This window comes from Mycteria americana, chromosome 1 (assembly GCF_035582795.1).
Source record: "Mycteria americana isolate JAX WOST 10 ecotype Jacksonville Zoo and Gardens chromosome 1, USCA_MyAme_1.0, whole genome shotgun sequence".
NCBI classification, from domain to species: Eukaryota; Metazoa; Chordata; class Aves; order Ciconiiformes; family Ciconiidae; genus Mycteria; species Mycteria americana.
In genome coordinates this window covers 34,286,016-34,313,207 of record NC_134365.1, presented here as the reverse complement: position 1 = coordinate 34,313,207, position 27,192 = coordinate 34,286,016, and the positions used below count along the sequence as shown (strand labels likewise).

The window sequence follows — 27,192 nt, the reverse complement described above, 5'->3', positions numbered from 1 at the left end:
TGTTTATCATGATCTGCCTACTTTTTTCCATGGATCATAATAATTTTAATAATCATATGAGACAATTTCTCTTGACTCCCTCATCAGGTCAGGAAGCTAAACAGCAGAATTCTTACTGAGCTGCTCTGGTGAGGTGCATCCTCATCAAACGGGAACATCTCCCTTCGCCTCTGAAAGTAAAATTCAGTACAAACCATTACCTATTTCAGCAGAATTTGAATGGAATGGCCTACTCTTCTGATAGAAATGGAATGGAAAAGTTCCTGGAAAGTACAAATCCATGGAAACAAAAGGAAAGAGCCTTCTTAACTGTGCTGGTGTGAAACACAGACTCAGTCCGGTGCATGGGATACAAGCTGCCAAATTGAAGAACAACAGACCCAGGAAACTATGTTTGACCAGAGAACTAAAACTGCCAGCTCAGGGTCCTCAGCAGCTCGTGGTGCCCAGAGGGTTTTCTGCCTGACAGTGTCTCCTCAGAGACTGAGATGCTGAACAGCAACTGCGTCTTCACCAGCCATCTAGGTAAGGAAAAAAGGGATATGAATGCAAAGGTGCCCACCCAGTTTAACACAAGAGACTGTGAAAGATAAAAAGAGAGGTTCTTACACCGGTAGCGGTCCCATGGCAGATGATTTCCGGCGAGTACAGAACTCAGCACTGGATCAAGGCCTCAGAGTGATGTGTGGTGTGTTTTTATAAGTGTATTAAATTCTACTGTATTATTCTATTATATTAAATAGTTTCCCAATTTCTAAAAGAAGACATTCTTTAATTACAAAACAATTTATTGAATCAGACACCAAACATACTCATCTTTGTCAACACACAGAAGCGAAATTATAGGAAAATCCAGTTGCTAAGAACCACTATGAGATCTTTGTCATAAGATACCTTTATTTCATTGTATTCTACATCATTTGACTAAAGGGACTTCGAGAAAAATAAGAAAACAATAGTCTTCCTACGTAAGTACAGGTCTACTAATTTTATTATTTTCAGTAATAATAAGAGGCTACATAAAACTAGTGTCCTGCTTGGATTATTATACTATACCTTCCATACAGACCACAGCATTACATTAGTCATTCACTGCAGTTCAGTGACATGAAATATCCTCTTGTTACAGAGAGTGTATGTCACTTAATAGTTGCAGAAATTATTTACTTAAGCTCTCCCCTTCCCATCTGCCCTCCCCTCTCCAAAAATCCATTCATTTTCTTATCCCTTGGGGAAATGCTGCCAGTACTCTCTGTATGTTATGCATACATAAATTACATGCCTTAAAGAATGAACAAAATCATAAACCCAAAAATATAGCCTCCAATGTGAATAAAAATTAGGGAAGATAACTCTTCTCTACAGCCTCCTTTCTGACTCCAATGCAAAAGCTCCCTTCCTGAGTGTGAGAGGAAAAATGCAATTTCAGCTTTTTATACCAGAGCGATATATCTGCCTTTGCCAAGCACATGCAGAAAACATGAACTTCATCCTAAAAGGTTTTCAATGTTTAGAAATCTCCTGGGAGAACTTGTCAAAAACACAGTGAACCAAGTTCTAATTGCACAAACTCACCCTGGTCTTGACAAACACAACAGTTCGGTTTGAATTTCAAAACTGTTCCCATCAAAATCCTTGGGAGCAGAGAGAATGTTGTTAAGGTGTCTTTTTGAGTCTCAAAGACAAAATCAGACGCTGGTGCTGTGCCTTGAATGAATTAAAGTGTTCTCCTAGTGAGATCTGAATCTAAATATAGCAACTATGCTGATCACAAGGAAAGGCTGAATTATAATTTAAAAAAAAAGACAGATGAGACAGGGTGGACAACCTCAAAAGGTTTGGAAATTCAGTGTAGATAAGAAACCACATATACAGCACTTGGCAGAAGCTTATCCAAACTAACAGACCCTTCTGAAGGATGCCCTCCTGCAACCCTTCCATTCAGTCTTTACTTTTGATCTGCAAGAAATCCCTTTTCCCCCTCACTGCCCATGCTACTTTTGGAAGACAACTTGCTAATTTCCTTCCACAGAGAATTTTCTTTGGGGTCAATTGTAAGTGCCCCATGAGCCCCTCTTTTTGGAGGTGAAGATGGTCCCTTCCACCACCTGTTGTTTGAGAAATTTGGCTCTCTTTCACCTACCCACATAACCTTACATCTCTGTAATCTTTGCCACTAACAATAGTACTTTTCCCATTACTGTATTTTCTTCCATAACTTTCTCCTTAACATCTACAAGTCACAGACTTAATTCAGTAGTTCATATTTTTAATTTTAAGAACTTTCATGACAAAGCTTTTGGGAAATGACATGTTGCCTCCTCTCAGAGAGGCTGTTACAAGGGCAGTAAGCAGACGTAGTATGCTGCCTGTAGATAAACGCCTGGCTTCCAAACTTCCAAGTACGACTCCAAAACTTTTAATTACTGGCATCAATGAATCAAGGGAGCTACATTACAGCAGCTGAATGATTATTCTCTCAGTGTGATTAATAGACCAAGTGGGGTTTTAAAGCAAGGTTCTGCACGTATATATGCATGTAGAGGAGGGGTAGATGCATGTGTTTTGGGGAGAGTTCCAGTTTAACTTGTCAAAGCCATATAATGCAGACAGTTACTGAAACTTTCTGGACAGGAAAATATAGAATTCAAGCATTATTTTCAATTGTTTAAAGAAATGCTAAATCAATTTTCTCATCGGAGGAGCTGTTTTAGAGCAATTCACCAAGTCAAGATAATGAATGAGCTGTTCTTTCACAGCATTCCTCAAGGAGAAATTATCCCAAATGATATGGTTACTTAATACGAACATTTATAAAGGGACAGTCATTATGTGAATTATGTATTTTACATAATTTATTTCAACTTCCAGTTTATAGCAGCACTTTTATCTTTTTTCATTCTGTGATAAAAAAGGCATCAATTATAATTCTCCTAGCATGTCTACGGAACAAATGTCTGCTAGTGAAGTTGCTGTGCTCATTCAAACATATAATTATACATCGGAGGGTCCTGGGCAATCTACATTTACCAAAATAACGAACAGATAAAAACCGCACCCTGAATGTAGCAGTTTAGGTATATGAGAAATGCACTACAAAATATATTTAGGGGTGTGCTGGACTGTAGCGGTGCTACCTACCATGTGATGACTATTGGCCGGGCACTTCTGCTCTTAAATATGTAAATCCACTTAGAGCCCAGAGAGCAATATGCTTGCTGCATGTTTTTAAAATAAAACAGAGACTATTGCTTTCATGTCTCCCTCATACTCAGTACATTTTTACTGAGGTTTATCCTATTTTGCATGTACAAAGTATGGCTGCAAAGCATGCAAGTGTGAAAGAAATATGAGCAAACCAGATTATAACAAGTATTACTGCTGTTTCAAAGAATCTATAATCAGAGGTGGAGAGGTATAATGCAGGAAAGCAATTTAGAACCACACCACAGGTTATTATTACAGCAATGTGCTATTTAGGAATTAAAGACTACTGGGCTATTGGTCTGCATCAGCATGCCTGACAGCAGAGGTTGGCCAAATGTTCTGGCCTGGCCTAAAAGCAATCTCACTGGCTTCTACAAGCAAAAATTCAAAAGCCGAGTTATTAATGAAATAACATTTGCTAATGTACTTTGGCAAAGACCCTGCTAGACCTTGCAGATGCTGAAAGGATCCAAGAGCTCCATCTCATAGTCTTTCCACTGCAAATCACAGATATTCACAAAAGACAGACTCCCCTGATCTGGGCTACAAAAAACACTTATCAGAACAGAAATTTTTTTAATTATGGCTCAGGTGAGCATTGCAGAAGATTAGAAGCTCCTATATTAACACAGCACGAGGGATCCATGAGGCTTGAGGACAAAAAGCTCATTGTAACATTTCCCTATCTTCTTCTTGTAATCTTGATCAATATAAAGGTTGACCGAAGTATCAACTACTCTTTAACAATTACTTAGAATGACCAAACCTTTCATAAGAAACTCAAAATAACAAGTTCATTAAATAGGTAGGAATTAACTGCTCCTTCCTAAAATGTTCATGACTTTTCACCCTCTCATTTTATCTGCATTTCCCAACTTCTCCTCTGAGTTTTCCTGCAGTCAGCTGCCAAATTCTCACACCTAGCTCACACCTAATTCTAAAGACTTAATTGTTTTCTATGAATCCTTACTAGACACATGGAAATCCTTATGCTAATAAAAAAAAGCAAAGCCCCGTGAAACAGTTTCTTTGACAGCAGAGTTATTCATGGCTTGCTACTTAATTGGCACTAATGACAACATTCTACTTGCCTGAAAACAACACCAAAAGCTTTCACCGATTTCCGTGACGTAAAGTCAATTATCAATCACATACCTGATCTCTGAATTTCTCTTTTTATGAGTATGATTCTGCACAAGGATTTCTACCAGAATGTGTTACCTTTTAGAACTAGATCACTAAGGAAATCTGAGTTCATATTCTCATTCTGACTTTGATGTTATACAAATCTATAATTTCCCCATAAAATATATTAAATAATTTTATTTAATTTTTTTATACAACCTGGATGCCCATCTAGCCTATATGCCAGTATGGTTCTGTGTGACTATACAGACATGGTTATCCCATCCCCAAGGGAACCTGTAGTTTAACTATTATCTTTTTAAGACTCTCACTACTTTTCTGCATTTCCAATAGCAATCTATGTCTCGTAAACTAAGAATACTGGTAATTAATAGAGTAAATAAGTGCATTTGATGGATAATATTGTCCTGACAGGTCGTCCCTTCAGCAATACTCACTGAGGCATTCTTTGTAGAATAAACATCATAACTGCATCTATTTGCATTGGGACACACTGTGGAAATTTATTGACCAGCTCTGTATGGGGAATAAAAACTTTGTTTTTCAGATCTTGTCAGTGTTCAAAGTTGCTTGTACCTACAAGCGCTATGTAAAGGAAAAGCAAGAGTATTATTGCTATAAAAATGAATATGAAAATGAGGTTGAGAAATGATTACATGGAAGTGGCTATCTAACGACTCTGCTGAGACTCTGAGCATCACCAGTATGAACTAGGCATGTTGCCTGCAAATTAATACAGTTGTGTCAAGTTGGAGCCACTGTCTGAGTGAAGGCTGAAAATGGAGCCGGGATGCTGGAGCACAGTCCTGTAGAGCTGGGAAGAGCCCCACCTCTGTCGATCTGAAACTCAGCAGGTGAAGGGGGCAGAGGCTGTTCTTCCTTCCGGACCCCTCCCAACCACAGAGCATCAGAGTGAGAAAACTCTGTATGGGAAACCCTGGTGATTTTTGCCCTTCTCAGTCCTTAGGTATAGTTTTATAAGTGAAAAAGAGAGAAATGCAACAAACTGTTTGCACTATGAGAAGAGAGCCTTTTGGGGTTTATTTTGCTACTGAAATGGCGCTAGAGGAATTCATGCAACCCGTACCACAAGGGCACCCAGTTGCCACCACGGCAGGTGCCATAGAGAACAGACAGAAATCACAGCACTGCTGCTTACCATTCAAGTGTGCCTGTGTACAATATACTGATTTCATTTGCTTATAACTTTTCCAAATTTAACTGCTTGGGTTGAGCACAGCCCATGCCAGGTGTCTGCCTCAGGCTGTTTTTTTCCTGTTTGGTTCCATGTTTCTGTTTTAGGGTTTTGACATTTTCAACTAGCACTATTCAAACACTTCTGAGAGCGAGACCAAAGTGAAAATAAGCTGCTTTGCTTTGTAGAAATGCCTCATGCTTTGAAGTAGAGACGTACAGTTTAGCAAGGGAGTAACTTTGTGTCAGAGATGTGCCTTTTGCTTCCCTGTGAGTATCTGCCCCAAACTGGAAGAGTTTAAGGTACCTTTGAAAAGTCAATAATTTTCATACTTGCAAGAATTTAGCTAAAGGTTCAGAAACAAGTATCTTCATGAACTGTGCATCACTCACCATGCCAAAGTGTCTCTCAGCTCCTGGAGCTCATCAGACTATGAAACTGCCACTCTCAGAAGAAAGACAGAGCATCCTCCATTCCCCCTTTGCCTCTCAGCCCCGTTGCTGTTGCTGGCAGGACTCTGAGCTGCTCTCAAACAGGGACCGAGCTGGCCCCGCAGAGCAGCTGAGGGATGAAGAGCCAGCTTTCCCGGAATTACTGATCTCAAGTACTCTGCGTGCAGACAGAGCCAGGCACCTGGAGCTGAGGGAAGATGGGGGCAGGAGGGCTCCCAGCTCTGGGTCTGAGTCCTGTCCTGTCCTTGGTGGCCCAAGCCCTGTCCTCCTCCCTCCCCACCAGCCCTCTCTAAGAGGCCGAGCAGAAGGCTTGGCATAACCGTGTGCAGCCACACGGTTAAATGAAGGCTGTCTCCACCTGGGCCATGCTGTGAAGGGGAATGAGAGCAGAGAGAGAAAGATTTGATAGGAAAATTGGAACAGGCTACACAAAAGGAGCGGGAGGAGGGGAGAGACTTGAACAGGGCAAGAGGATGGAGTGTTAGAAAGGATGGTGGGGATGGAAGCAGGAGGTTGGGACTGGCTGGCTAAGGAAAAGGGACTGACCTGTGCAGACAGGGAAGGGAGAAAAGGAGAGATTTTGATTTGGACAGCAGGCTTGGGGTGGATGATTAGGATTCACTGGATGTGGAGACTAGAAATGAGAGACTCAAAGACTGAAAACTGGAATTGGAGAAAAGTAATGGGATGTGTCACAGAACCAGGGACAAGGAGGACCCAGCATGGGGGCAGAGAGGGAGACAGGGAGAGAGGGTTTGGAAGTGACAGGAAGGAAAAAGACAAGTTTGGAGAAATGGTCAGAAAGTGTCAGTGTCTCTTTGGCTCTGGAGTTTGGACTGGTCACCGTGACTCCAATTATCACCACCCTGTGCTGCTAACAAGCAGATGTGAAGCCCAGAGGCAAAGGACGTGTCTCCTCTTCCTTCTGAAGTGGCTCGTCGGAAGAAAAAGCACATGCTCCTATTAGCAGGTAGCTCAGATGGCAGGCATCCATGCAGGGGAGCTAACAGTTCCAGTACCCAGATAAGACACATTGGATTCATATGGCAGACTTTTGATTTTGAGGTTGCTATCTTTTTGTAAAAATAAAAGGATATATGCACACAGAAAGTCCTGCATTAAGGGAACTGTCTGGAGGTTTCAATGGTGAAGACTCATGAACTCGGAGATGTCAGGCTAAGCTTATCTATACCGTGTGTATGCATGGTGCAATCCTTACTTAGTTACACGATCACACACTGTTTGTTCCAGAGGACACGACCCTTTTTCATTAAAGAGGATCTAACTTGTGATTGTGAGGTGGGAATATATAGTGACAGAGACCCCTGTAGTTCTCCTGCACTCTGCATCTGCTGCACAAGCTGGAAGGTGTGTGGGAAGAAGGGTGTAAATGCAAGAGACAGCAGCAGATGTGAAAACATTTACCTCTTGTTATGGAGGTCACTGCTGCCAGGAGGAACTGAATTTGGCCAACTCTGCCATGACACGACTGTGGGATACTAAGTGAATTTTTAAAACCAAACTATTCCCAAGCGGTTATAAATTGTTTGCCATTTTTTCTTCTGTGCGATTGCCTCCACATCCCACCTAAGCTTAGACTTGTTCAAGTGACAATTGCCCGTGGCTAGTATTGAAATCAATGAGAGCTGGACCTGAATATATCGCCACTGGGGAGAAGAGAAAGGGCTGACAAAATATCCATAGGGATAGCAAGAGTCCTATAGTGCATAGCACTATCTAGATAGGAGTGCCCTGTACTCCTATAAGATAGTGTAAAAAGTAGCCAGTCTTTTTTATGAAGCTAAATATATGGCACAGTTATAGCCATCACTCAAAACAAGCAAAGAAACTGCTTTTACAACCGTTTGAATTCTACAAGGGAAATAGGGCTGTCGGTATAGTAATATATAAGATTACATCAAGTAAATATGTGGCTCTGTCTGCTCTTAATGAAATAATATGCTAGACCCTCCTCCCCCAATTAGGTAACCGCTCAGCTAAGAGATGGGTAATAACATAAATTTTCATAATGTCCTCGGACATCTCAAATTAGGGACCCTTTGACTTTAATTTCTTTGTGCCTCAGTATAAAATGTGGAAAATAATGAACAATAATACTCCTATTGTGAAGGCTATTGTGAAGATAAATACATTAATGCTTGAAAAGCCCTTAGGAAGTACAGCGATGAGTGTCACAAAAAAGCCCACGAGGAAATGAATGATTTCGTCTTCATATCAAGGTTTCAATAGTATGCAGTAAGTAGGGCCTGGGGCCACATGCTGCACAGAAAGGGTAAACCAAAATATTGAATAGCTTCTCATTAAGTGAACACCATTCATCCAGTGCAGCAAGTGAGACAGAGGTCCTGTGGAAAAATGGGATGTGAATAGATAATTAAAGATTGTATCATAATGCATACACACAATAGGGGTGAAAAGTTTATACCAGTGACCTTAATTCTGGCATCTCCCAACTTCCGAATGCATGACTCTGCAGCCTCAGTAGTGTCTTATTTTTAGCACCATTTTTTATGTGTAATTGTATTTGCGTTGCTTAAATCATCATCTGCTCATTTCTGATATTAGGTTTGTTTGTGTGATGCTTTTCTTTCTTTCATGCCCTGTATTTGGAACACTTTGTCCAGATATGCAAATCTTTGCAGCCTAACCTTCAGGAATAGTAGGAGTTTGTATAATTTAGATTAGTGCAGTAATTGTTTGGCCCAGATGCCAGAAACATCCCCAAGGGTATTTAACATTCATTCAGAAGATGTAGCTGTTGCTTCGCAACTTAAGGTCAGGACAAAAGTACCAACTTGCAGCCAAGAGAATACGCTGCAGCCCTCGCCTGGCAGGCGGCAGCCGCAGGTGGCTGGTGCAGCACCAAGCAGGCTGCCTTTGGAAACGCTGCGGGGCACAGCCTGGACAGCCTGGGCAGCCTTCTCCAACACACGGTCTGCAGAAACCGGGCGAATCAGCGCCATCAAAAAGTACACTTGCGGACTCGAGATGGGACAACAGGCTTCCTCTGGCTTCCTCTAACTCTGGCTGCCTGATAAAGCAGATCGCTTAATCCCTTCTTTTCTGCCACCTACTCCTAAATAGATTGTGTGCTGTACGTGGGATCACTGCTGCTGTTGAAGATTGTTTGTTTCTCCACTTTGGGCACACAGTTTTGAAGTGGAATGAAATTTCATTATAAACCTAATGCGTGCTGCATATTGTATATAGTCAAGCCCAAAGACCACCTCAGAGAAACTAAAAGCAAACAGCCATCCAAGAAGGATTACAGGATACATTAGAAAGAGATGTACACTGTCTTCTCATTTTCACCTACAGGTGATAAAATGGATTACCTAGCCACAAATTTCCATTATTTAATTCCTCGTGTGGTACCTGATGTGGGAAACAACATCATAGCAGAGCTCACTGAGAACTGATGGAGAGTGAAATCAAAGCTGGATTTGTATGGAAGGAAGAGCTACAATGTCTCTCCTGAAAGATGAAATAAAATCACAGCCCAAAATGACCAGCACCAGCCAGAACAGCTACAGTGCAGTCTTCTGTATTACTGTATCATGTAATTAATGCTGGCAGGGGTGCAAACCACAAATGCACTGAGAAACGCAGTGCTCCATAGGCTTCTACGGTTGTTGAGGAAGAGATGGAAACACAGTTGGCCAGGACAGAATAAAAACTTCTTGAAGGTCCAACCCAAATTTGGCTGGCCATAGCAGAAAAGCAGCTCTGCAAGGTCTGGGTCACTGAAACCACGTGAATACTTCATCCTGGCAGCATACCCAGGGAGTATTCCCTGGGCCACCTGGCCCTTCATCCACCACCAGCATCTGCCTTTGCTCTGTGCCTACCTCTGTGCCACTGGTGTACCGTACAGCGTTGCTGGATGGAGGGAGAGGATTTCAGGGGATCAAGCCAGTTTCAATGCCTTCTCTCCACTGCTGCGCTACCCTGCACGGCAGGACCAGCTGGCTACCACCATGTCTTTCTTCAGAGACAGGGAACGGCTTGCAAACGGCTGCTTTGAGCTGGAGGTGGCCAGGCATGGAGCTGCAGCCATGGCTCTCTCCCTTACGGCCCTCGTGAGTGCTTCAAACCACCCCCAGCAACCTGCTGCCTTGGGACACGGACTGCCTTGCTCAGAGCCAGTCCTGCAGGTGGCTCTTTAATTCACCTATCTTCATCCAGGGAGAAATGGATTTAGTGCCTGGTGTAACCAAGTTCAGAGGCCCTGACAGCTCCACCTTGCATGGGTTGATAATGGATAGTCCCCTCCATGCCTGAGGCTGCCCTCCCTGCTAACGAAGTGGGAGATGAAGGCATACGGAGCCAGCTGTACTCATCACATACTACCTGAGGCTGTGTCGTTCTGGCATCAGAGGTATCAAGACAAGTTCAGCATTGCTGGCTACTGCCGCAATCGAACAAGTGTTGGAGGAGGGAGGTGAAAAATATAGTTCTTTCCCAGTTTGATTAACATCGGGTTTTGTCTCTGTTCATACCATTTCAACAATAGTGACAATGTGTTAATGCACCTACAGCACCCGTTGGCTCATGCAGGGCTCTAAGGAATCTTAATGAAATATTATATTGCAAATACTATCTAGGTCCTAGAAAGAGATAGAGAAGAGGTTAATTATTTGGGGACCAGCTGAGACATAGGACAGCCAAAGTCAGCTTCAGCGCACTACTGAGGCTATTTGGGAGACTCTATAGGCATATTGATTTAGTTGCTTTGCTGCTCCAGTGGGAAACACAGATTCACGCTGTGTCATGCAATGCTGGTCCCCGATCTATCTGTCAGACCTGTTAAGTGTTATGCTGGGGAATCTCCTCTCCCTAATGAGCATTACAGGACAGGCTGCAAACATGGTCAGATTCCAGAAAAGAGAAATGTTTTAGCTTCTGACCTGTAGGAGACTAGAAGCCTGGTTGACTTAAGGCCACACTTACACAACACCTATGACCCACAGGGACATGACGCCAAACACAATACAGCTGAGTAATTAAATGTTAGTTTGTCCTGGTTTCAGCTGAGATAGAGTTAATTTTCTTTATAGTGGCTGGTATGGGGCTATGTTTTGGATTTGTGCTGAAGACAGTGTTGATAATACAGAGATGTTTTAGTTGTTGCTGTACTAGTCAAGGACTTTTCAGCTTCCCGTGCTCTGCCAGGTGCAGAAGAAGCTGGGAGGGGACACAGCCAGGATAGTTGATCCAAACTGGCCAAAGGGCTATTCCATACCACATGACATCATGCTCAGTATATAAAGCTGGGGAAGAAGAAGGAAGGGGGGACATTTGGAGTGATGGCGTCTGTCTTCCCAAGTAACCGTTACGTGTGCTGGAGTCCTGCTTTCCTGGAGATGGCTGAACACCTGCCTGCCCATGGGAAGCAGTGAATGGATTCCTTGCTTTGCTTCACTTGTGTGCGCGGCTTTTGCTTTCCCTATTAAACTGTTTTTATCTCAAGCCTCGAGTTTTCTTCCTTTTGCTCTTCCAATTCTCTCCCCCATCCCACCGGCGGGGAGTGAGCGAGCAGCTGTGTGGTGCTCAGTTGCTGGGTGGGGCTAAACCATGACATAGTTCAAACTCAGAAACCATTGCAACTATCATTTCAAATCACTAAAAGCACTAGGGAATGCTTCCCCTTCTCTATACATATGAGAATGAATTACTTATTGATGGGTTCAATAAAGTCTGATTCTAACAGACGCAAAAATATCTAATGTACTTAGGATCTCAAGACACTCAGTGATTAACTACATATGTCCCTTTTGTTATACAAAGAAAAGCAGCAGCTTTATAGCATGTTAGAAGAACTCAAAGGCAATAAAAGTAAGCATGCCTTTTTTGTTAATGTCTCATATAACAGGCTTCAAACTTTCCAAGGAAGTATAAACAACTGCCATTCAATCAGCTTTGCAGAAATAATGCCCTTAGACCAACAATATCGGCATATTCTTGTTTCTGTTCCCCTCTAAGGTTTGATTACGAGTAACCAGACTGGTTTTGCTTCTTCTCCTTACTTGAACTCAGTATTTTTGCTAGGTGGATCTGTATGCCCAGGTACGACCTGTCACTAAGTCCTGTAAATCCAGTATGCCATGTAGCTAAATGTAAGATACGGCTAGGCATAAAACTTGTCTTAAGGCAACACTCTATCTAGTGATGGCAAACTGAGATTTATCTTTCTTTTTTTAACTCACATGGCTGCATTTACAAATTGCATGCAATTCTATCACTTAGAAAACAGCTGAACCAGTTCAATCTCATCTCAGATTTTTCATTTTTAGATAAAAACCTGTGTAACAATGCTTATTACAAAGCAGATTTCTACCATCAAATATTCCAGAGCATTGCTGTGGAGAGTTGAAATTATCTGAATGTTACCATTACTGTTATATCAACATATATCACTGAAATATAATCTTAAGCAATGAAACACTCATCAGACACACATCCCACAACAACAAAGACTATCACACACTGATTATAGCAGAATCTGTGAAAAGACTCTCCTTGCAAGTGAAGACGAAAATAGTCCTGTGAAAGACTTGCAAACAATTTCCAGCTTTTCTTGTTCCTAGAATTCCACGTTTTTTTGTGCATTTGGGCTGGATATGGTGGTTTCAGGGAGCAGCGTGTGAAAATGCTAGGTCTGCTTCTGGAGAACTGCTTCCTTATGTCAGGCAAATACCTGCACTGCAAAAGAAGGGCCTCAGTGTCACATGTATGGCACGTACCCATTGTCAGGGTAAAAGGGAACAACCGTGACAAATGAGAAGCTTTTTCAGCTAATTCGTTTTGTGTGTAGTCATCTCAGAGCCAAGAGGCTCCAGCTGGAACTGGTGCCTGATTATGCCAGAAGCTGTACCAAGTCAGACAGCATCCTTCTCTGAGCACCTTAGGGACTAAGCAGACAATCAGACAACTAGTGAAAGAAAAGAACTACCATTGTTCCCTTTCTGCAAATGAGGAACTCAGTCACAGAGCTAAAAGAAAGGTCCAGCCCTCAGCCAGTATAAATTGGCACAATAGGATTCAGGTCAGCACAAATACACCAAATTACAGCAGCTGAAGCAAACCCTGAAGTTGCATCTATAATGCCTGAGACAAATATAATGCATCCAAGTAAGATTTAGCCATCCACAACCAGTGTAAAGGATGAAATGTACTTAAAAATACTGTACTTCACATGTCTTCTTTGACAGAATCCACAGCATAAAATGATGGTGCCAGTTATCAAACTAGACAAGCACAGAATGAAAACACTGCTATATAAACCAGACAGCTCATTAAAAAGGGAGGGTATATAATGTGCAATAAGGGACAAGAGAGAGAGCCACCTTTTCTCAGGAGAAAATGATTTTGCTTATCATTTTCTTAGTTCCAAAGTAACTGAAAGAGTTGAAGAAATAAACTGTACTTTATAGTGAGTTCTGACAAGGGGACGAAGGAATGTTTCAGGGATTTTCAAAGGGAATTTATACATCCAGCTGGATCTTGAAAATATTCCAAGTGAAACTTCTGGGTTTTAATTACACATAACAATGCTGTACTTTTCCCCCCTCATCACCCTTTTACAGAAACACTACATACACTTCCATCAAACTCAAAAGGTGTTTCCCTTCAAAATAAAAGCAGTGGATTTCAAATGGATTTTATTCTCTGATCTATAAGTATCGTACATTTCCATTCTCTTTGCCTTGTCCACAGAAAACAACAATGTGAAGGAGGTGTGGAGGGTCCATGCACAGGTTCCTCAGAGCCTCACTTCCCTGCCAGGGGAGGGACAGGGACATCTCACTCTGTGGGACGCTGACTCCATTTCTAGCTGCTTGTTCCTGAGCTGTCAAATGGGCCATTTCTGGGACCACACTAGCATGTCCCTCTCAGTACATGATAGCCAGGAAATAACCCCCTTGATACCAATCAATCACAGACAGAAGATACAGGTAAGCTAACAGAAAACAGATGTCTGATGGGATGGACAAAAGTGGAGCTCAGGAAAGCTACTGTTCTGTGTTCAAAATAGAAAGGAAAAAGACTTGATGCCCCTCAGACCAGTGACTCGCAGGGAAATAAAGCACTCAGGGACTGAGAAATTCAATGCAGATATAAATCCATGAGTAGCAGCTGTGGAGGCAGATTCAAGAAAAGGAACAATTCTAGGATAGGCAAGAAAGACCTGTGTCTGACCTACTAGAAAGAAATGCCATGGCTGAAAGAAATCTAATGGCTTGAGAAACTTTATCATTTTGTTGGCTAAACAGTGTTTAGGAATGTAATCAGGTCTGTCACTTCGTAGTAAGTACAAATAAAGCAAAGCTGTAGATCAAGAGTTGTTTCCTTCTAGTCATTCTAATTCACTTTTATTTTTCAGGTTTATTTTTGAACGTTTTACATCAGTGCTAATAAGGAACATTTCCACGATCCATAGAAGGATAAGGATGCAGAAAGGACAAAAGAAGATGGGAAACTCTTTCCTACGTGAGAGACTTTGCAGGAAGGCAAATCTATTACTTACTACAGAAAGGTTTCTCCCAACGTTACCTCACTTGAACTTGTCCTCTTCTCCTTCAGAGATCTGCAGGCCATGGGAGGTACAGTACCACAGAGCCAACCCTCACAGTAGGATTCTTCGGCAAACATTGCACAATTAGCTGAGTACAAGCGTGTGTTCCAAATGCTTACCCATTTTTGTAATGCTGTTTGACAGGCGTGTCTAAAATCTGCTGGTGAAGAGCAATGTACTCTGAGCAGAATGAAACATTCCACATAATATCTGAAAACAGTAGTCCAGGGTATATGGCTCCTCCCTGTAAAATCTTGCCATATGGTAATGGCTGGGGACACCAGTAATGGAGCTGGATCTGCTGCCATTTTTATTAAAGGTGAATTCATATCTATCCTCTGAAACACCTGTCACTGGTCACCTGCCCTTATGGCTAGGTTCCCATCTTGAAAGGGCGAGTAGTACATGAAAAAAAACCAAACATAGTAACCCCTCACATACAGAAATCCTGAATGTCAGAGATGATGCAAAAGTTGTTTGCTAACTTCACTAACACAGATGTTTCTCACTAATTTCAACTTGTATTTTATTATTGTGTTTTCAAATGTTACAAAACCCAGCAAAGGTATGATGGAAAGTACCCTGACATTCAAGCGCTCGCTTCTTCAGAAGTTGTTGTGCTGAATGGGAGGTTTTTAGAAGGACATTTCCATTCAAAGTTTGGTAACTTCCTCAGGAACAAACTATACATCGGTACTTTTTGATATTGCTTGTTAGGAAACAAAAAAATTTATATACCACTCTGGAATCAAATGTACAGCTGAGAGGATCTACTCTGACAGGAATGATAAATTATTTTGTATATCCTGTTTTGTCTATGAACACAAAATCATTTCTTGCTTATTGTTTCAAAAGAAACTACTATACCTGTGTATTCTGCTTAAAGTGTAAATCAGGATTCTCCTCGTTTGTACATGTGTAAATTAATTCTATCAAATTACTGAGTGTAAATCCAGTTAAGTCACAATCAAATTACGTTCGCAAAGTTACATAGATTTTCTACAAAAAAGAAAAACCCTAAAAATCAAGTCTTTACCCACTTTGTGTGGACAAGACCATATTTCTACTCTATCTTTTCCTTTAACTATTCAAGCAAATTATATCTTGTCTTATGCACTTGATGTTGTAGGTGGTGTTTTTTAATGTGCTCACACATCGTACTAGATTTTAATCAAAACAGCCTCTCCATCAGTGTAAAATTGAAAATAAATGGAACTGTCCCTGCTTTATGTATTTGTTAACAAGACCAGAGTCTGTTCCATTTTGTTGATAACGTTTCCGTGTTATGTTTAACAATGACATATACAAAACATAATTAACATTACAAAGTAGCTAAATTACTTTTTTTCAGGGAATCATGAAGAACTAGAAGAAAAAACAGGAGAGCCTAAATACAGATTTTCTTCAATCTGTTAACCTTCTAATTCTCTTACTAAAACTCTACCAAAGACAGAAGACGAGACATTCTGCAGAAAACAAAACAGAAAAAGAAGTGACAGGCCACCCATTAAATATGTTGATTTTCAACTGCAGTAGCAAGGAGTGATCTACAGTTACATGTTAAAGCAATTTACATACAAAAATATTACAAAAAATGAATTTGAAAAATCCTTATTATTAAAAAAAAAAATCTGTCTGCTGATATCCTAATACCTACATAAGCAGAGATCCAGCATTAGTCATAAGGAATGTTGTTAATTATCTAACTCTCTTTGACCTTCATTTCTTTCAAGTTACCCAGAAGGACAAAATTCTATTCTCTTTATTTATAAGAGTATTCCCTTTCGGTATTAACGGGATTATTCTGCTAGTTTGGTTAAAGGTTCACATAGAAGAGCTTTCTCAAAGAATCTTAGAGGTAAGCACTTCCTTGCTTCTGTTTATTCCACTCAGCCGCTACAGAATTTCTTCAGTTTATTGAAGAATAAATTCTCCTTTTGGAATCAAATACTATTTTCAGGTACCTTTTAAATCACTCAGACATCATCCGATTGTATCGTCAGATAAAAAGTTGCAGTAAGTCGTAAGAGTTGCAAGAATTTACACCATGGGATTTGCAAAGTGCTCAGCAAGGCAACTACAGCGTGTAACTCCACAGCGATGCTGAAATACCCCACGGTCTTTCAGAAGTCTGGAGAAACCTGTAAACGTGCCACAAAAGGCACTACAGAGATGAAACAGTTCATCTCCCCTGGACACACGAGGTTTAATAATTCAGCCACCACAGGCTCCTACCCATTAGCAAAATCACTAAGAACATGATACCAAAAAAAAAAAAAAGGCAAAAAAGCAGTATATAGGCTAATGCGTGAGTTACTGTCTACTTGCTCAAATGGAGTATTTGGAATGTGGGATTATAGTTTCATTTTTCATATTTGCTCCTTTAATTAACAGATTTTCCATTACATCTTTGAGAAAGAGGACTAAATATGTGAATTTTTCATTAAAATAGTAGAAAGTTCTATTACATTATAATAGCATTACTACATATGCAGCTTTAATATGTGTGGTCTTGCACTCAGTCTGAAACTAAGGCTAAAAATATAACGATGCCCATGTACAGCAGTGAATGGTATAGGTGCCAGAAATATACACATGTTGGCATATTGCCATCTCAATTACCAGGGCAGACATAATTAAACACACTGCAAAAATGACTAACTTCATCACTTCCATACTGTAGAAAAAATAACAAACTGCAGAGTTTTTACTTTCTTACCATAGGCAAACACATGTCCTTTAAAATGAACTAATGCTCATCTGCACTGGACTGAATTTGATCTGTTGGTTTTCAGTGGGAAAATATCCAATCTCTAGATTTTAAAAAATCGGTGTTTGTATTTACATTGGATAAAATGTCCTGACAACCAGGACTGGAATAGAGACCTCTGCGCTGCCTCTCAAACAGCCTAAAATGGGTATTGTCTCTGATACGCTGTCCTAGACCCAGTGAAACTTAAATTCCTTTCAAACCGTGGCCAGGCAGCAGTGGGAGAAGTGGAGATCACCCTGCCTGCAAGAGTCAGGCATGATCTAAAGAAGTCTCATGGATAAAACACCAGCAGAGGAACGCTACTTTGGCCCTTTGACCAGCCGTGGGAATAGCTGAGAAGGATTCTCGCAGAGCTGCAGCTCCAGACTCAAGCCATGCCACCCTCATAACGTTTCTTTTGAGTCTGGCTTAAGGGCTGGTTCCTCTCAGCTCGTCATGTTGGATCTGCTTAGTCTCCATGGAGAGAAATGAGCACCTCTAGGGCCTGTGGCATCTCATCCTAGTGTAGATGTTTAAAAGCACCCCAACTGTACCTCGATCTCTCCATTGACTATAAAGACACAGTTATTAAAAAACGTGGAGATGTATACGCAGCAGCCATCTAAAACGGGCACCAATCCAAGGAGCATGGATGTGGTGATGTGTCCCAGCGAGGTTGGCAGAAGAGGTAGGAACACAGCCTGAGCCAGAAGCCAGTCACACTATCCATGAGGTCCTGTTGTAGCCCTGCAACCTTCTCCATGATCTGTTTTCTCAGATTGTCTTAATATTTTTGTAGTCATAAGTTTCACATTTACTTTTCAGACACAAGTCTCTGTCTCCTACTGTGTCTCTCATCTGTGCTTTTCCCCCTGACCCGTCCCCTGAATATTTGGTGAATCGCTTGGACTGGAGGAGCCTTTGCACACTAGAAGGAGAGTGGGGCTGGGAGGCAGCCAGGGTTTGTTGCAGGATGGAAACCAAAGTTAAAAGTTCATGTACCCTTTAGTATCACTCATGTATAACTGTCTGTATAAGGTTCAGCTGTCTGTGTTCTCTTCGCATGTCTGCCTGGGTTACGTCTAATTGAAAAAGGTAGCTCTTCAGGGCAGGGACTGCTCAGCCCTTTATTTCTTTCTTATGATCTACATAGGGCTTAGATAAATATTAAACTATAATAATACTAGGAAGGCAAAGCCATCCCTTACAATTATGTGATTATTTTTCACAGCATTCAGAATAGGTTTCCAAACTCAATTGGTTTTCTCTTGTTGCTAAACATAGTATTAATGCTATCATTCAGAGGGACAGAATATGCCTGTACTCAAAAATTAGATGAGACTTCATCTGTGCTCTTAGTTAGCATCAGTCTCAAACAGAAATTGCTTAATACTAAGCAGGTTTTTTTTTTCTTTTTTTCTATTTTTACCAGTTTGTTGCTAAAGCTTGGTAAGTTAGAAAACAAATCTGTGAAACTGACAACACTATTAAAAAGAATTTCTAGAAACATGTAATTCTAAAGCATACTTCAGTCAAAGGATCATGATCCTGATGGTCTTCACTTGTGATTGAATACTTTGCTGTCTCAACTTTATTGCAGTAGCAATGCAATGATGCTAGAACTACACTGTCAATAAACATGCCAACTTAGTTGCACAGTCCAAATAACTTTAAATAAATAAATAACTCCATCACAGAAACATCAGTCAAAAATGCAATTAAAAAGAGCCTCTTACTTTGTGTTGTAAAAGTATGAAATAGTACTGGGGACAGGCTGTTTCAAATAAAATTCTTCCCTATATTCAGCAACTCCAAGGTCAAAGTACTGGAACTTCATTTTTCAAAGTCGAAAGGATGATTTAATAATTATTTGGTATGAAGACAACTCTCTTTCTCTACCCTGCATACAATATCTAATTCAGTATACCTTGATACATCATGTATTTTCATTCACGCTTTCATTACAGCCCTGTGAAGTACAATCATTTATTATATATTCCCTTGAATCTTTTTGAAACAGCAAACAAAATGTAAAATGCACAGGGAGAGAAAAGAAAGCACCAGAAATCTTACTAGAAAAACAGTATTCCCTTTCTTATCCTCCTTGTTCTAACCATGAACTGCAGTGAGCACTGAACAGTGGTGGACGTTGGAAAATAAAACTGAACTATAGGACTTTATGCAGCTTTAATGTCCTAGTACAGCAGTGATAAATTCTGAGTGCCACCACAGTGTCACCTCTATGATAATTACTCAAGCAATACATATCTCATTAAAGAGAACTAAGTGTCTCAGAAATGGTCTTTGCTAGCAGAGTTAGTTAGTAATATATTGGAGAGAAAAGACCTATCAGTTCTTCTCAAATTCTTTGCTAAAACTTCAGTTCAACAGTCCAACATGTCTAGGACTAATAGCAAAAGTCACTCTGGCCTTCGATGCTCCTTTTCCTTGCCTCAGCCCAAATGACCTAATTCTTCACAGAGCATTAGGTGAGTTATTCACACAGGGCTCAAACCACAGACAAATGCAGAGGGTAGAGCACAGCATCACATGAAGGAGGTTTTTGGCCACATACTTGTGACCCAGATTCCTTTCTTAACAGCTAGATTCAGAGGAACAGACATCAGGCAGACTACAGGGAATCATCTCCCCACTTAACCTTGCTGGCAGAAGACATTACAGTACAAGGACCTGTCATCAAAGTAAAGAAATCTTCATGTGAAAGTGGAAAGTGGAATCGTAATAGCAAATACTAATTTTCATCTATTAAAATGCTATAATGTGTGTATACCTAATATTGTAAATGTTTTAAATATGGAAGCATTTCTTTCTTGTTTGGCTGAATTTCTCTCATCTTCCTAACAGGAGCTTTGAATTTACAAAACAACTAGCTTGCATTTCTTCTTCTGATCTCATTTTTGCATAAAACACCTTCTAATTTGGAAAGTCATGCAGTTCTTACCTGGTAGTCTAAGAAGAGAAATCAGCAATGTTTTCGCAATAAAATGCCAGCAGGCTTTTTGCAAAGTCACTGAGAATGGTGTTATAAAATGCCTCTACTAATAGCGATTGCAAACTAAACATTTATTTACCTTTATGTAGTCTTAGCTAAACACCATTAGCTCTAGAGGAAATAGAGTGACTAGGCTGCCTCAGCAGCTTGAATGAAACATTAGGAGAGTGTACCTGCATGACAATAAGAAGGTCAAACACCAAGATGAAAGAAGCCAAGAAGGCTCTTGAGACCTCGTCGCTTGGCAGAAATCCACGATTCAGCTTGTCCCAGCTGATCCAGTCAGTAGTGATGACAAGCACAACTACAGAGGTCAGAGTAAACAGAACCGTCCTGCAAGGGAAAAAAAATAGTTCAGAGAGAATACGACAGTAATGAAGATGCATCATTCTATTTTATCTGTCTTCTAATGGTCAACTAGTGCTTTATCAGTACTTTTTCCGCTGATGAAGAGATTGAAGAAAATTAAGTGTACAAAAAAATCATTTAATTCAAAATAAGAAAGCAGTCAGCTGCATCCTTAGTAACAAGAAATTTAGTAGCTAGTACCAAGCATGTTGCAAAATTAGGCTGCAGTGTATCAGTCTTGTTCTTCATTCCATATTTTTCACTGAAGATGCAAACCAATTAAGTAAAATAAGAAAGAAGTAAACTATCATAATGCACCAAGGACTGTATGATCTAGGCCAAATTCAAATGAACAATTTGAGAGAGCATTTTCTAAGGCACCAAAGACGTCAGAAACTTGGAAAAGTCTTTTCTCAGCTGTAGGAGCTATAGAACACTAACTGTGAAGTCTAATTTTTATACAGAAATACGTCTGTATGAAAGAAATTTTCATTGCACTAAATTAATCTTTACTAAATTCTGGTGGTTGTAGAAAGATTTTGCTTTGTGTCTCCTAAGATGTCCTCTGTACAAGTTTTCAACACATCCTATGGCATTTCTGAGAAGTCAGTGAAGAGTGAATTACAAAAGTAATAAAGCCTCCATATGAATGCTATGAGAATCCCAGAAGACACATTTGGCTAATTCATACAATTTTGCAATATGGTATTTAAGAAAATATCTTCTTAAGCTACCCCCTCAAAATAGCTCCGCATCATTTCCAGCAGCACTTTGGTGATATTCTTCAGAGTTGGCAGCGATGACTGATTGAATTCCTGGTTCCATGGAAGCAGGCAAATTTAGCTGGTAATTTGAGGGGGAGCAAGGCTTCTCCCAGTAGCCATAGCTGTCAGTAAATCTGTGCTATAATAGGGGCATATCAACATCTGAATGCATGCACACAGCTAAATAATTGTGGCAGGCTGGAGTTTTTTTCTACAGCAATAAAGTCTCATTTTCTTCAGCTACTGAGGGCTGTAAAACAATGTGAAGAATATTTCCCATAACACTTCCAAATGGGACAAATACTCAGAAGAGTAAAAGAAAAATCTGTACACCAGTAGTCACAGGCTACCAGTCTGTAGACACTTCTTTTTATACATCAGCCTTGGCTGTGTCTGTGTAGGAAGGGAAAACAAATATGCACATAAGCAGTAGTGTACACATTTGGACTCCTAAACATCATTCTTCTGTGGCACGATGGGCTGTGTTTCTTCACAATATAATGAGACACAAAACGACTTGATTGCTACCACCTTTACCTTTGAACATTTATTTTTATTCTTAATAAATAAATTCAGTTGTATTCAACACTGTGGTTGGCACTATAACGGTATCCCTTGAGTGTATTACCAGCATCTGGGCCAGAAAGAAATGAATGAGGCATATTAGACTTAATTAGACCTAAGCAATATTCAAGCCTGCTTATCCCCAAAACATTTGCCTAGCTACCATCTCACCTGTCAGTACCCGAACCTGACGGACTCTTCTACAGGGTCCACTTTGGCACATACCCAGAATTACTTCGGAAAGGCAATTCATTACGGTGCTTCTCTCATGCATATAGTCTCTTGAGACCCACAAAGGTGTTCTTTCCCACCTATTTCTCCTTCATATCTGAGATTCACATGGAGGTAAATGTTCTCACTTTAGCTGAAAAGTTCTCCAGAAAGAACACAGTCCTCATTGCTTGTCTGCTGTCCCACGCAGACTGCCCTGGCTGTTGGGCACACTGATTTTCCTTGTCCTCATGCTGAAGAACCCACATCTCCTGGTGCACGGACAGTTTAGAAATGTAATTCAAGTCTGCATAGTTTGCTACGGGAACCATGTACCCAGAAGTTATGCTCAACGCTATTCTGCTTCGGTCCTCTTGAATTATGCATTTGTGTTTTGGAGCAAGAGTTCAAAGCATGGAAGGTCAGACTTTGGCATGTATGCAAGAAAAGGCAGACATATTTTTATGCATGCTTCATCGGCATGCATGCAAAGACCAATGTGTGTGCTCAAGCCCTGATTTCCCTGAGGAAATGCATATGCACTTAAAAAACTGCTTCGTTATTAATTCTGAAATGTCAAATAGGGAGGGAAGGGAGCAGAAAATGGGCTGCTAATAGCATAAGAAAATGTGAAACCAATAAAAAAGGTAAGAAATAGACTTTTGAAATGGTTGCATTAAACAGCATAATTAGCACTCAGTTGTATTTTTGACCTATGATACTGGAACACAGCAAGATATTCAATGCATGCTTTTGGAGTTATTATAAACTGAGTTTGTCTGGGTTAGAGTTCAGTTCACTTGTGAAAGTACAGCATTGCCCCAGTGTCCTGGGGATTAAGAGAAGAAGCTGAGGATTTCATTTAACTTGATATAACTTGTATCAGATGAACCAATGTGAGCTACCCTGCAATATTTAGGCTAGTGTAGTTTGTCCTTTATTCTGCAATGCACATTACTGAGAAAGAGCTACACCATCAAACTATTCACAGCATTGCTGGCAGGACCTCTCCGTCTTCTGCTTACAGAACGGCTATGAAGGTAAAGGCAAGAGAAGATTGACTCTTCTCTGTACCAGACATTAAGAAATGCAACTTCTTTCTCTACTTCACAGAGGAAATATACTTTCCTATTTCACTTCTAATTCTAGCTTGCTGTATTGAATGATTATGTGCCCTGGGCACCTATTCAGCTACAATAGCACACATTTTATGACCTAGCCCATACTCTTTGAGATACAAGGTTGCTATGAAGAATAAAAATAATAAAAAAAAATCTTCAAAAAAACACTGCCCAGGCCAACTGCATCCTGAGAAGTTAAAATTATTAGGTAGGTCCAGAAAAGTCAGTACTGTGCTTATCACTGCCAGTGATGATCTAAAATCCCCAGTACAACACTGAACTGAGGGAAAGCTTGAAGAGAGGAACTTTTTACTGCCAGGAACCTCTCAAGAAACAGGTCATTTTTTAGACTGCATCTTTATAATCTTTGATTGCCAGGACTGAGTTTGGTCTTGAATTTGTCAAACCAAGTCACTCATGCCAAACTGAATCCACACTGCTGGCCCTCATTTGCCAACAGAACATTAATTTTGTCTTCACACACTTAGCAAGGGCCCAAACAGATGTCTTTGACTTCTGCACCTTCCCACAACAGCACTTTCTTGGACCATAAACTTTGACTAAGCTGACCAACCACTTAGCCTCTATCACCCAGCATATTATACACTATGAGGTGCTATGCACAACATCGGCCAGAAGCTTGAGCGGGTTTTTGTCATTGGCGGTGGCTGCAGACAATCCCTCGTGGCAGACAGGGTCATAACCTCCACCTTGCAGCCTCTATGATGCAGAAATGCCATTTCTGGAGGAGAAGGGCCGTGACACCTCATTTTCCTCTACACTACTACAATCAGTAGTGAGTACAGAACATCCACATGCAATGGGCCGTCTTCAACAAAGTATGCCAAGTACCTGGCATTAATTTACCTACAATGTCTCCACACTGCCATCCTAGTGTACAAGATCATAGCCATCATCCTCTGAAGTCTGGACAACCCAACCCTAGACAAGTTGTTTGGAAAGCACTTAGAGGTGGGAAAATTCAGAGCTGGTGCGTTATGTCACCAGTCACACGCTCCCATCACAGGTGTCATCTGCAGCTTTGTTCTGTGTGATGCCTTGAACTTTGCAAAAGTCTGAGATGCTGGTCACATCTGAATCTTCTGTGTGCTCGGTGGAGGTCATAGTTACGTGAATAGAAAAAGGCTGTCACTGCAGCATAATGCAGACCCTGGTGGATAACAGGTTTGCATGAAACGTTTAGAAAATAGGGCGTCTTTGGTTTGGGGCAGTCCGGTATACATGCATGTAGGCAGAATAATATCCAAATAAAATCCAGAATATCCTGCATGTAGGCAGTGCTGCATATTCCCTGCTGTCTCCGGGATATCAGTCCACAACACTTTTTTTATATGCCCATAAATTTCACAGCATGCTCATGGAGCTTGCACTGGGCTGCTTTACTGTGAGATCACAGACCTCATTTGTTCACCTAGATACAAGCTTCCTAAAACCTGTGCACATTAAGCCAGCATGCAGTGCACTGCATAGCTTCTGCTAAGGAAGGAACTCTGCTAACAGGACCGTCACTGGAAACCATGGGCTTCATTTCGCTGTGAGAGTCCATACATACCTACATTGCCCACACATGCAATGGCCATCACGCATATCTCAGCCCTATTTCTGCCTGTTGGGCTAAAAATCTCACACCCTTCTCTTCAACACCTCTTGCTCTTTCAAAAATCACAAATAAATTCTCCCCAGACTTTCTGTCTCTCTGCCCCTTGTACGAAAATGCCTGAGCTGTCACTTGGGACATGATGACCAGAGATCAGGCTGGACTTTCCTACTGATTCTTCAAATAAAAATCCTGTTGTAAAGGAAAGTAGCTCTTCAACATCCCTCCCTTGCTAGTGCTCTTCCCTTACCCTCTGAGAAAAGCTCTCCTCGTGGCACTTTCTGAGAAATTTCTCTGCTGGTGTCCCAGTGCCCAGATGCCCTGCATGCCACACTCTAGCACAGCTGTGGCCAAAGGGTGAACAAGAACCGAGAAAACTTAAATCAGAAACACACGTACATTAAATAAACAAGACGTACTTACAAGTTGTAACGAAAAAAATAACCTGAACACAAATACCAAGGACACAAAGCCAATGCAACATCACAGCAAGGAAAAGTAACAGAAGCAAAATAGGGTCAGTTGAGGCCAACACATTCCCTAGAAAATAAAATGAGAATAGTGTGTATTTGGGTGAGCAGAGCTGTGCCCTTCTTCAGCAGACAATACTCTAAAGTTAAAGTGCCAGGGCTACCTGCCTTCATTCACTCCAAAATATTGAGGATAGGGTGGGATTTCCTAAAAAGCTCTTCCACAAGACTAAGATAAATCCTAAACGTTCAGTGAAAGAAAGCAAAAACCACAAAAGCCAGTGGAGTGAATAATCCATCCAGTGCTGTGAGGACCTAAATTTTTTTGTAGGATTCTTTGCCAGAATATTTCCCCAGTAGATGCTTCCATTCTTACACTCTGGGCTACTTCATGGGTGACATCACTCAACAGTGGCAAAAGTAAAGATGGCTTTTCCCATTGCCTCCAAGCAAGCCTGGCTTGTTTCCATTTCCAAGTGGTAGGGACAACCTGAGATACTCAGCTTCCTGGGATATGAAGAGCAACAGCTGCCACACTGCATGCTGGACATAATTGTGTTAACAAGTTAATTCCCAAAGGAGTTTTGTAATCTCAGTCTGGCACTGAAGACTCTCAAGACTCTGCAGACTCCCTTACAGTGCTGTTTTGCCAGTGCCCTCATCTTACTGCAGACATTGTCCTTGCCCTGGCTGACTGGTCCATAAGTCTTCCCCCTTCGTCTTGCACCTGCACAACCCTGAGCTTATGAACTACAAGTTCTTTATGAATGGTATGACCCCAAATTTGTCTGTGGAGAAAAGAAAAAGCCACTTATTCCTGGGATCTGCAATGCAGTTGTTGTTCTCTGAACGTGTAATTGCATTCAGATACATCAATAATTCTCTAGATCCATAACTAGCAAGAAATAAAGACCTTCTCCCATCAGAATTCAGCAATTTTGAAACAACTTTTCGAAGACTGTGGCAGGGAATGTCAAAGTTGAGCGTCTGCAGCTTAGTGTGCAGACTGCCTGCCCAAAGGGAAATCCCACCACTGCCATCTGAAATGCCACTGGCGCCATCCCATGCCTGTGCAGCCCTTGCCTTGAGAGAGCACTGTGTGCCAGAGAGCAGATGGACTTCTCTGAAACACAAAGCTGGGCTCTGGAGGAAGAGCTGTGAGAGACTAAGCCAGGAAGGGAGAGGAAGGGAATACCCATGCTTTGTAATCTACTACAACCAATGTCAAGTGTTGATGCAAACGTAAGACTTTCTGGCTTTATTTCTGGCAGAGGGAGGGCCACATCATGTAGTTTTAATTCAAGAATAACAGCACTGCCACCAGCCCTCCTGGTAAAAGGTTTTCCTGGCTATATCTGTAAGCCGCCCATGCACGTGCACATATTCTAATCGCTCAGTAACATTATGGGCCACAACAAAGGCAGTTCAAACTGGAAGGCTGACTTGCCCATGCCGCTTCATTAAATCAGTATGCCAAGCATGAAGTTACTGACGTTCTCAGAAGTCTTGGGTGAGAGAAGACACAATATACTGCAGCGATCTTAGGTCCTGGCCGCTTGGAGACACCCTCTTCTGTTTTGCATGTCGTACCTCTCACATCAGGAATTCCCTAGGCAGAGTCCATGGGGCCCTGACTCATCTTCTTGCAGGCCGGATGCTGTACCACAAAACCATTCATAGCACATCCCCTCCAGACCTATGCCAGAAGTATCTTTGAATCCATCCAGCCACATCTT

The 27,192-nt window shown here is 41.1% G+C and overlaps 1 protein-coding gene across 4 annotated transcripts in view; it reads right to left on the bottom strand.

Annotated features, from left to right (window-relative positions):
• TMEM117 (transmembrane protein 117) overlaps positions 1–27,192 on the bottom strand; it is a 238,920-nt gene that overhangs the window by 21,963 nt on the left and 189,765 nt on the right. For all 4 annotated transcript variants that reach the window (XR_012774410.1, XM_075494344.1, XM_075494335.1 and 1 more), the window contains one exon: positions 20,535–20,694. Coding sequence is in view for 3 of the 4 variants with exons in the window: in XM_075494344.1 (XP_075350459.1) it covers positions 20,535–20,694 (160 nt within the window). In the remaining variant the exon portion in view is untranslated. The remainder of the gene's footprint in view (positions 1–20,534; positions 20,695–27,192) is intronic.